This window comes from Toxorhynchites rutilus, chromosome 3 (assembly GCF_029784135.1).
Source record: "Toxorhynchites rutilus septentrionalis strain SRP chromosome 3, ASM2978413v1, whole genome shotgun sequence".
Taxonomy (NCBI): Eukaryota; Metazoa; Arthropoda; class Insecta; order Diptera; family Culicidae; genus Toxorhynchites; species Toxorhynchites rutilus.
The window spans coordinates 97267246-97279659 of NC_073746.1; the positions used below are offsets into that span (position 1 = coordinate 97267246).

Genomic DNA, 12414 nt, shown 5'->3' on the forward strand with positions numbered 1-12414 from the left:
CACCCTAAACTAGATTGCGCAATTGTTTTGACGGCTCACGCTCCAGACGGTGCGTCATATGTAAACTTTACTGCAGTATTGCCTTGTTTACGGCACAAGGTTGACTTTGCGCCGTATCTCCAGACGAGTAGACTAAATTAGACATCTGCTTAGATAGCGATAGCATTTGACATCCGGCACGTGTAATGTTTTTTAGGCAGTCTGTATGTTATTTCCCGAATTCTGGAAGACCGTTCCATAGTTATACTTCCAATGGAATGGTTAGCTTTGGACTATATTTTGTAAAACTCATTGTAGCTCAATAACTGCATTTCTTGGTAAAGTTCTAGTAGGGTAACACGGGGTGAGTTGGACATACGGGGTGATTTGGACCACCCCATTATCTCGAAAAGTACGGCTCAACTTGGATTTTTTTAAATGTCATCTTCTTTCATTAATGAACCGTATGTAACTAACGTAAAACAACTTTGGTAAAATTCGACAGGTCGAAGGAAATGGTAGCATGAACACATCAAGCACTTTGATTGTCATAAAATGTGAATTTTTAAGGTTTTTTCCCGCTGATTTAACAAACTTTTCGCGTATTGTGCAGTAAAATTCTGTTAGTTTTGTTTTGTTGTTTGGTACTAACAGCAAAGCGACTTCCGCAGCGGTTGGGTGACTCGAAACGTAGGAAATAACAAGGGCTTCTTACTAGAACCCAGGGGTTTTACCCTGATTTTCCCTGCTCATTTGTCTATCATAACCATAACATAACATAACATAACATAACATATAAAGTTGATCACATTCTGATTGTAATGCTGACTTCAATAATTATTTCAACACTATTTCTGCTGAAAGTGTCAAGAAACATGTTTCAGCATCCTATCTACCACGATTTTTGCATACCTGTTTAAACAAAGTAGTATATTTTGGCAAAAAATCAAGTTTATTTCGTAATAGGTTACTTTTGACATCTATAGTAGACATTGCGTTGAACAAATACATTTACAAAGATTGACTAACTGTTGTTTGTATTGACTTTTTTGAGAATTGCATATTGACGTATATCAAGAATGAAATTCAAACATTTCTTGCAAGCAGAGATGCCAACCTTCCTGATTTTTCAGGATTTCCCAGACTTTTTGGCACGCTCCCTGATATCCTGACAAACACTCAATTTTCCCTGATTTTTATAAAATGGTCCTGATTTTTCCTGATTTTTCACTTTTTGCTAAATCGGAAAAAGAAATCCATATAAATATACTGGGAGTTTCGCTGGTTGTGTATGAGAACTGTCCTAATAGTCTACATTAAAAAGCTTTCCGGTCCGCGCTTTTATAATGCTTACTCTTTCTTTCGATTATACTCTATCTTTTCGCATTTTCGAAGGTACAGTGTCGACATTTTTTTAAATTTTGAAGTTAACGTGAAAGAAATATAATCTATGAGAATCGTATACCCGAAGGTTCTCGCAATTCAATCTCAATGAAACGAAGTTTAGAAACAGAATAGGAACGGAAACTATGAAAGGAATATTAGCGACCAAAAATTATGTACAGTTAAATAAAAACGATACAGGTTTCATTACATTTTCGCAGCAAATAACATCCAAGTATAACAATCGATGTACAAGAATTTTAGAAGTAAGAACGTGTAAGCATCTTTTTTTATTTAACTGTAATTATTATTAAAAAGTGTTTTATTTCATGATGAATATATATTAAATTGTTTGTAAAGCAAGAAGTTGCAAGAATGATCCGTGAGACACGACAAATGAATTAAAAAAAATTCACTACATATGTTTAAAATATCCGTTCATATGCATCAGTTGAAACATGGTTACGTAAATCGTTACGACTTGTGCGTTTCATCTATGCATCGATTTTTTTTAAAGCCGTGGCGGGTGATACAAACGGGTCATTTGAAATGATCCGACTGACCCGGTCTTCACCTGGAAAAAAAATTATGATCTGGTTCAGGTGGTATTGGAGAGGAATTCAGTATTGTGAGCTTCTACCAAGCAACCAGTCGATACATTCCCACAAATACTGCTCGCAACTGGACAAGTTAGCTTACATAATTAGATAATGTATAGAATTGTTAGGCTACCTGAAAGATTTCAGAACTTCCTGAATTGATTTCAAAACAACTGTGCATATAAAATTTAAAAAATAATACTTTTGTTTACTCAAAAATGAGCACGAACTTTCCGGGCAACCCAATATGAGCTATCCTGGGGTGGCATTGTGCATTTCGAAACGAGTAACTCGTTTCGAGAAAATTCGAACTCTATTACGTCTTGGCTAATGTATGAACGACAACTATATTTACGTAACAATAATAACTTTATTAACTATTCAAATGTTTAAAATAAATAACTTGGTCAGCACTCGAGCGTGGTTACTGAGGAATAGAGAACGAACATGGGGTCGCTCGTGACAGCTGTGGCCCAAGACGGGTCTATGGTACTAGGTGAGGCCGTTTCGTCACTAAGTTGGTTAGGGGAGCGGTATATGAAAACAGTACGGAAGAAAGCAGAAGGGGAATTTTTTCCTTGAAGTGTGAAAGAGACAAACTGATCACGAGCGAGCTTGGGCACAAGCGTATTGTGTTTTGTTTACAAACAAAACACAGTAGACTTCCGAGATGGCTGAAGAGTGGTTTTAGCAAGTTGGCCCACCTTGGGATATACTTCTACGCGCCTTGCTGTGGCCTAGCCGGCGGCAAGGCCAATGAATGGAAGGTGCAATAACTGTTGTATGATGGAAGTGTGCGTACTACCGTAAGCGCACCGTCGTTGGGTGGTACCCCAACAAACTCAAATCGAAATGGTTTTAGTATTATGTATATTTTCAAGTTCATATTTTCGGTGTACTAGATTTAGAACCAAAGTTGTCTCGTAGAGAAATGTAAAATTTATGGGTTCGTAAACAAAGCTGGTCAAAGGCATGTCAAAATGATCGAAACGAACAAAAATCACTCGTTTCGAAATGCGCAATATCACCCCTGATTTTCCCTGATTTTTTTTCATCCTCCCCGACTTTTCAAAAAAAATAATTGGCAACCCTGCTTGCAAGTATCATTTCTGTTGATGTTATAAAAATCTTCCTCATACTTCGTTATGCTAATTTATCTACTAGTTGCCATACTGTAAAGAAAACGTGACATCAGGATGTCAATAGTCCTTGCAATTGCTTTTTCTTCATTCGAGAAACGTGCGTTGTCAAGATTTTGACGCTAGTTTTCGTTTTCATAAATTCTCCTTAACCTTTGCTGCTCCCCAATGCAGTTCGTGGTCGATTTTCGATAACGCAAAACTCTTCTACCTCCGATCATGTCGACTCTAGCAGGCTTCGATACATGTCTTCTGAACAAAGAGGTTGCAACGGCCACATCAGATCTTGTATTGATGACAACAGAACTCCTGTCAAACTCTGGAACTATTCTCCTCCTTTTGTTGAAGAAAGCCGATTGCCATTGCCATTGGGATCTCCGCATTCACCATTTGGAAACGTGATAGCACTTTCGTTATGTAGTTCTTCTAGTTTTGGACAAACTCCGTGGATTCGCACTTGAATTCGCAGAAATACACGTAAATCATCTAGCTATGTTATCTTCATCTCCGTTGACCTCCGGGATTTGCAGTTGACGGCTGAAATCCAAGCTTCTCGGAAACATTTTCATTTCTATGGTTCCAAACTCTAGCGGACTGTCTGGGTCAGTAAGAAACTGCGTCTCAATTGATATACGGCATTTGGGTTGATGCTCGTGTAGCCCGGAGGTTGCTTCATATAGATCTCCTCCTGACGCTCCCCATATAAGTTTGCTGTTTTGATGTCTACGAAACAAACCAGCATACGGTCCCTGCTTGCTAAGATCAGAACAGTCCGAGAGATGCTTGCTTGGCACAAGCAAAGACAAGATTAAAATCCGTACTAAATTTTTGGGAAATTTTTTATTCCACTAGACTAACCTTACATGTAATAATTCTACTAGTCTCATTTTCCTTTTCGCATGTGAACTCATTTGTATCATATTGGCTTGCTGTTTGAAGATAGCTCGGTGATTTCCCTTGTGCAGTTTTCCTCTCGTGGTTGAGTGATTAGCGTCACACATTATCATACCGGGGGTTCGGGTTCGATTCCCGTTCTGACTGAGACGTTTTTGTCAAAGAAATTTCTTCCAACTTGCACTGTGGTCACTCGTATTCTAGAGCTTGCCGCTCCAGAATACCATCAAGGCGTGTTTTTCGGCATAGAAATCTCAATTAACAAATACTTATAAAAATGACGCAAATAATATCTACGTTGATAAGGCAAAACTTGCACAGGGAACGTTAGTGCCTTCCAAGAGGAAGAGTTTTCCTGATGTGACACCTTTTTGTCTTCTATTGCGGCATGCTTAGAAGTAAGAAGAATTATCTTGGAGGAGAGGAAATAAAAAGCAGCGCTTCAGTGAAATATCTAGGTGTTATCTTAGATACCAAACTAAACTGGAACGCGCACTTAGATTCAATAATCAGCAAGGCCAACTCAGCCCTATGGGCATGCTCTAAAATGATAGGAAGAACATGGGGCCTTAAACCAAAAATGGTTATGTGGGTCTACACTACAATTGTGCGGCATAGGATAACCTATCACTTGTATGGTGGCCAAAGACTAAGGAGACTGTAGCTACAAAAATGCTAAACAAACTCCAACGACTAGCATGCGTTGCAATTACTGGAGCAATGCGAAGCACTCCTTCAAAGGCATTGGAGGCTATCCTAGGTACCTTTGAACCAATATGTTCAGCTAGAGGCTAAAAAAGCGCTCTAAAGCTTAAAAGATGGAAAAAAATACTAGACGGGGACAAAACTGGTTACTTACTTACTGAATGTCTTATCCATTGGACCAGCCTCAGAGATGTACAGTGATTGGATGGAACCAAGGACTAATTATGACATTCCATACAGAGTGATCGAACACTCTCGTTCAGTATGGGATGAAGGTTGGCCCCAACGTTCGTAATGGTTCAATCATGTTCTACACTGATGGGTCGAAAATGGGAATCAGAACAGGTGCCGGAGTGTATGGTCCCAGAACAAAAATCTCTGTGGCTATAGGAAACAGGCCAACAGTTTTTCAGGCAGAAATAACTGCATATTCTCAGACAGTCAAGCGGCACTTAAAGCTCTAAATATTTTTGAATGCTCCTCAAAAATTGTCTGGGAATGCATTTCCCTTTTACGGCAATTAAGTCAGATAAGTTCGGTACAATTGTACTGGATTCCTAGCCATTGCGGTAGAGAGATCAATGATCGGCAGATGAACTTGCCAGGAACTTCTCAAACTCACCATTCACTGGTCCAGAACCATTCTATAGACTTTCTGACTGTGTGTTGAAAAGTGTGCTGAATAAATGGGAAGACCGGGAAGTGACAGCCAATTGGATGGCTGCAAAACTTAAACAGGCGAAAAAATGTATTACTCCGAGTATTAAAATTACTCAACAGCTGTTAAGCCTTAGTAAGAAAAACCTCAGCACATTCACTGGTCTTGTAACAGGACACTGTCCGAGTAAATACCATCTTAAAAACATAGGTTTAGCACAAGATGATATTTGTCGCTTTTGTAATGCCGAAAGCGAAACCTCGGAACATTTGCTCTGTAACTGCGGAGTTCTAACTAGACGCAGACTTCAACACCTTGATAAAGCTATTCTGGAGCCCAAGGAAATTTGGTATGCGTCACCGATCAGGATTATAATTTTTATCAGACAGATTATTCCTGATTGGCACCTATCTCGCTATAGCTTTCAGTCTTTCCTTTCACTTTCACTTTTCCATCATCAATCGAAATAAACGGAGACAAAAAACAATCCAAACGTTCACCCACGAATTCGAGATATCATTTTGGTTCCGAACAATGAACATGAAAGACTTTTCCCTGTCGTTCTTGACCTCTACTTCTTTAACTTCCTTACTTCCTAAAGTCCTTTCCACGAAGTCCCTGTTTTCCGAAGAGGTAGCAGAACAACTGATTGCTCTGCTTACCTCGGCTAACCATCTTCAAAGCCTATTCTTTTCAGATTCACACCTTTTCTTCTTCTTCTTCTGTTTCGTCAATGAGTTTGATCTTCACCATCTCGATTATTAGTTCATCTTCAATACGAACTTCTAGAGCGGCCGTCAAGGGATTGAATGATGTACCCCGTATAATGAGTGCAACCTTCATATGGGTATCTTGAAATCGGAACGCTCCAACCTAACGTAAATCTTCAGAATTTCGTCCAGATACTCTTTCATACCTTTTCCCACTTGATAATTCTGATTTGTTATATGCTTCAAAAGGATAACCTTTTGTCCAAGCGACGCTTTGTTATGATGTTCCTTCAACGCTGCCCATGTCCTTTCGTTCGTGGTCTTGCTCCGGATGATACTTTGAAGTAAGTTGAATCGTTGCTAGTGCCTTCTCCTCGCCGTTAGTCCAAGCCATGGACAATCCGATAACAAAACAAAAAAAACGTACTCATCGGGCGTGTAGACCGCTTTTTGAATTTATGTGGATCAACTCATCAACCTACTGATCCCCACAGGGTCATCTCTTTCTAAAGGTGTGTTCACACAATTTTCTGGTTTTTAGTTGAGACGCGTGAAGATTTTTTTGATTTATTGCTCGGAAAATTTGATTTTTTAATAGAAAGCGAGAACAAAGACTTGATAACAACGTTTGATTGGAGGGATGACACCCAATACACACGGGGCGGGGTGTTACCCGGTCCCACAACGCCACTGTATAGGCCCATAACCTCTTAGAGGTTATCCGACAAGAGTGTATTGAAATACGTCTGTATTCTGTGAGTGTTCAGTATAGAGGTGTGCAAATCAGCTCATCATGATGAACAGCTCTGATCATATCAGCTCATCTAAATGAGCTGTTCTTTATGAACAGTTCTTCAGCTCAGTTGTCAGAGCCGACTTTCAATTTGGGTCCCAAACTCGATAGCCACGAAGCCAGTTTGAAAATGTTAAAATTCAAATTAAATTTTTCACACCATATTATTAATTACTTGAAACACGTATTCCAGACTATTATTTACAACAGACTCGGCGAGTACAACATTTCCGACATTTTTACTGAGGCTTTACATTACAATAGAAAGTTTTCTTCAAAAAAAAAAAAAATCTTATGAGATTTTTGCACCGCCTGCAAACAAAGTGTTTTTCATTGAAATAGAATACTCATTCGATACACAGAAGTTAATTTTCATTAATAATTTGAATTTTAAAAACGTGTTCATTCTGCCTGAGAGCCAATTATTATTTTTGGCGCCCCCTAAACTGGTAAACAAAGCTCAATGCCGTCAACGCGAATATAACAGTTGAAAAGACGAGGGACAAATGAAACTAAACTGATGTCTTAACACGAAGAGCGAGAGACGGTCAGTTCATTTGAATCTTACAGCTCACACACTCTCTTCAATTCTACAGCTCTTTTCTCTCCTTCATCATCATCAAAGTGAGCTGAAGAGCTGTTTGATTTTTTTTGCGAGCTGTTCCGCGTCAACTCACTTCAAAGAGTCGATTCTTCGCTCATGAGCGGATGGCACATCTCTAGTTCAGTATGAGTACAAAAACCGCAAGGCGGATTGTACTTTTTACCGATTTTCTGAGCAGATGGAGTTCTCGTGGAAACCTTGAGAAAGGCTGATGAGTCTTTCAGAATTAGAAATGTAGAGGAAAAGATGGCGGAAATGTAACCCCCTTCTACACTTCTTCTACATGTTGCTATTCGGTTGCTTCATCCTCTGCTGCTGCTGCTGCTGCTGTTTTCCTCCGATGTTGTCGTTTCGGTTCAGTCCATTTCTTGTGTTTTAAGTGTCTTTAACCAGAAGGTCATTCATCTCGGTGTTTTTCGGTCAGTGCGCCTTGCTTTTCTAGAGAGCGCGTTTGTTGTTGTTCTTTGCTTCGCTGGTGGTTCCCGATGGGCGTGGCATACGATGTTATTTTTTTTCCGTGGACAGTGTGAATTTAATAAGTGAAAATCTATATGGTCTCTGTTGTATAGTTAAAAGGAGAATGAATGAATGAATAATGATAACAATAATTCTTGTTATCATCCAAACGTGATATAATCAATGCCATAACTTCCCAATAAAGCGCGCTACAATGTTGTTGGATGTTTATCTAATTAAGCATATTATTTGATATCAATTTTTATTATAGACACTGATGTTAGGATTCTCGAGCGATTGAATATGATATTCAGCAGTTCTCTATCTCACCGGGTCAATGACTTCATCACTTGATTCTCAAAATCTTGATTCAATCTCATCGCTCATTATGTTCCTCTCACATCGGAAGCAAAGTGAACATAATTCTACAGAAACTATGTTCGATATTCTAGCAACATGTCCTCCCCCTCGTGTGCTCCCGTGGCCGAGTGGTTAGCGTCATAACTAACATGCCGGGGGTTCGGGTTCAATTCCCGTTCTGGTCGGGGGAATTTTTCGTCAAAGAAATTTCCTCCGACTTGCACTGTGATCACGCGTATTCTAGAGCTTGCCACTCAGAATGCATTCAAGGCGTGTTATTTGGCATAGAAATCTCAACTAAGTACTAATAAAAATGACGCAAGTAATACTACGTTGAGACGGCGAAGTTCCTCTAGGAACGTTAGTGCCATTGAAGAAGAAGAAGAAGAAGTCCTCCCCATTGTAGTCCGATGTGAGATGTGTCATTCAGCCTTGACAAACTTGATGATCCATAACGCCAAGTGAGTGAAAGTCTTCCTCAAGTGTTGTTGATCTTTCGTGCTCCTATAGGAGCCAGATAATAGACATCACATACCACACTGAACTACCCCATGCCTTGTTCCATCTACTGATAGCGTCCCTCCAAACCATTGTAATATATCATCAGGCGCCAATATCGTTACCATATCCAGCCAACAAAGAGCGTGCTTTCAGCGGGTAATCATCATACCAATAGGGCTGTAAAAGTCTCAATTATCATGCAATTGATGCCACATTTCCCGTCATGTATAATATATCACCATCCGAGGTTGTTAGTGAATGATTGCCTATCAGCGATGTGCAGGAAGTATCCTGGGAACAAACTGTCTGGGTAGAATACAGCAGCCCAACAAAAACGTGTTTCGCACCTCTCTCCGCCGACCAATCGATCAACGTAATCGTGTTGTCTATATTTGCGCTTCTCCTATTGAATGAGTCTCTGTATGTTAATAGTGTGGTAGCATTGGTTGCATGGATGTCATGAAGATCAGTTGTTATGTTACAGTTACGATACTCAGGATCCATACGCTTCTTATAAAAGCCTGATTATATGAATTAATTTCCAAAACAGCTTCAATTGAATCAATTCTCATGAATCACTTCCACCATTACAAAGCGAATTTGACTGAGAGCAATGTCAAGCCACTTAAATCGCTATTTAGCATCTGAAGTTGGATATAATTATTCTCACCTACAAAAAAAAATACAAAAAAAATCTTTGTTTGATACTTCACCACGTGTAGTTTGTAATGAAAGGTTTTCACTACTACAATAATCGAACGATGATCAAATAGACGTCAGAAGGAGTCTCTGTAACACCAATCAAATGTCAAATGAAAGGTAAAAGGTAGGGGCAATTGACTGCAAGTCAATAGCTTCTGAATGGTTTTGAAATGCAAATTGATGCAAGCTTCCTCGGCTGGTCTTCCCAACATCTGCAGCTGTTGGACCGGTAGCAATTCATTGAAGTGTTACTACTACAATATAACATGTACATCAGATTGTTCAGAGAAAAAAATAGTTGATCCGAGCAGCTTGATGGGAATGTAATAAACGCATTCGGGAAGATAAAAGCTGAGGGACAATTTAGTGATTTCCGGATACAATTACATGCATGCATTTTTTTAAATCTACTTGATTTTTTTTTTGTTACTCTCAATCAACTCAGACGTAATGAGACTTATCTCCAGAATTGCTTGGTACTTCACACCCTGCTCGTGTTTGTGTGAAGATTACACTAGCCGGTAATCTCCAACGATAAGTGAGCGCAATTTATGCAAACATTTTGCGTTCATAATAAACAACTTTGTCCATCTCTACTCATCTAGAGACAACGTTCGATGTTAAACCAGCAGCGATGCTTGGTTTGAAATCGTGAATGTTTACATTCACTTTTACAATTCCCCGGTCAGTGGCGTAAATTCCACGATTCAAAGTCCACTACTACAAATTTAGATAACAAGTTATCAGGAAGTCCAAAAACCGACATCGATTCATTGACAGGGACGCGGGATATGTCTCGATTCTAGTAACGCACACAAGCATGTTATCACTAGTGGTCACTCCATGAAAGCAGCTGAAACCGGTAAAACGATTGCAACGCTATCAGTTCGCCATATCAGCACTTTCGCCTGTAAGTAAACATGCACATCTACGAGTAGGGGGGTTATCAAGCTAACCAATGCCCCGCAATACTATTAGGTCACATTGTGCAATTGTGGTATTATAAATAATGCAAATCCAGATGTGTTAACCATGAACACTGTTTTATATAACGGATCAGCTAGATGGTCGGTACTAACCAGCATAAGTTGGAAGAAAGATGAAATAGTCAGAAATAATTTGATCTACTTCTCCGGTACTAGTAATGGAAGTATCAAACGAATTACTTCCATCTTCTGTGTCTACCAACCATTCTTCTTGCATTTCAGGTTGATCTTTCTTGAGAACTGATGACAAAATCTCGTCATCAGAGAACACTTCACTGGTTACCCAATCTGGATTATGATCACCATCATACACCTGATCTTTGATCCACAGATCAATATCTTGCTCAGATGTTTTTGTTCCTGCCAAACTGTCAATCCTGGACACAAGCGCTTTGAAGTCATCATCGGCCGCTTTCGAGTCTACATTAACAGCATCCTCCGGCAAACCATCGATCAATTTCTTCCACGAATTACGTATAGTTTTGTCAGATATCTCCTCCCAAGAGGTTGCCAACCACGAAATACACTGTTGAAGATTAATCTTCTTCAATCGTTCTTCGAAACTAAAGAGGAAAGTACATAAATAAAACCTCAATTAGAATTTGAATTTAAATTTTGAAAAAGCACAGACGAAAAACTATCGTGCGCATAGTTTTGTGTTTATATTTGGAATTAATTACAAAAATTTAATGTTTAATATTTGGAAATTTACCTTAAGTGTTCGTTTTCCAGAATGCATGCGAGCATCAGTTTTCTTTTATACTTTCGCTTGATTGCATTGATGACCGATTGGTCCATCGGCTGGCATTCAGCAGTTACATTTGGTGGGAGGTAGATCACTTGAATCAGTCCATCGTCACTCTGTAGAGATTCGTCAACGTCATAATGACTGGTGCAATTATCAAGAACCAGCAATGCCTTTGGCTCCAATCCTCTCTCGGCCGAAAATTTTCGAACAGCGGGGACAAACTCTTCGTGGAACCATTGACGGAACAACAGTCTGGTCATCCAAGCCTTTTTGGAATGATTATATGAAACGGGAAGTTCTTCGATGTTGATTCCTCGTGGTTTTGCAGCAGTGCAAATGAAATACAACGGAAGCTTTAGGGAACCATCTATGTTGGAGCAAGGCATAAACGTATACCTTGTCTTGTTTTGCTTCCGTCCGCTTGCCACGGTCTCATCACAGGTAACGACAGAGCGTGTGGCTAGGAGCTTGATGAACAAGGTAGATTCATCTGCATTAAAGACTTGGGATAGTGATAGCTGCATTTCCTGAATCTTCTTCTGTAGAACCTTCTTGAAATTTAGGTACGCTTCAACGTTTACCGATGCCTTTTCTCCTGTTACGGCTTTCACGCGCAATCCAAACCGCTGCTTAAAACGATGCATCCAGCCATCCGAAGCAGAAAAACCGTGAACCGCATAGAGCCCCCGGTCCTGGAACATCTTAAACAGCAGCTCCGCCTTTGCTTTAAGAATATCCACTGTCAACAAAATGTTGGACTGCCGCTGCTGTAAAATCCAGATGTAAAGAGCCTCTTCCAGCAAAGGGAACGTCTGCTCTTTCAATGTTTTTCGATTATTTACACCATATTCCTTGAACTTGTCCACCGCCTCACGAATTGCTTCTTTCTTTTGGATTATTCTCGTGACCGTAGAAGATCCTACGCCGTACTTCTTCCCAAGAAAGTCATGCGTACCACATCCTGCTTCAAAATCTTCAATTATGCGAACCTTCTCCACCAGCGTCAGGAAATTGCTCCTCCGTTTCCGGTTAACGTTCGTACTGGATCCTTGCAAACCATCCATTTTGAGCCTGGCGATCGAAATGAACGTATATTAAATCTACGCTAATTTTAATATCAAACTTCATTAAGAACTTACCAATTAATCCAACCTAGAACGAAGCTCAACCACGAATGAAATAAACGTCAGTGGTGTG

At 39.7% G+C, this 12414-nt stretch overlaps 2 protein-coding genes across 3 annotated transcripts in view; one reads left to right on the plus strand and one right to left on the minus strand.

Moving 5' to 3' along the window:
* Positions 1-12414, plus strand: part of LOC129775319 (nocturnin) — a 77619-nt gene that overhangs the window by 867 nt on the left and 64338 nt on the right. The window lies entirely within an intron of this gene.
* Positions 7744-12281, minus strand: LOC129773328 (tigger transposable element-derived protein 2-like). The gene is made up of 3 exons (XM_055776930.1): positions 11182-12281; positions 10643-11032; positions 7744-7831 (listed from the first exon to the last, which is right to left on the minus strand). The coding sequence occupies exons 1-3, from the start codon at positions 12279-12281 to the stop codon at positions 7744-7746; spliced, it is 1578 nt and encodes a 525-aa protein (XP_055632905.1).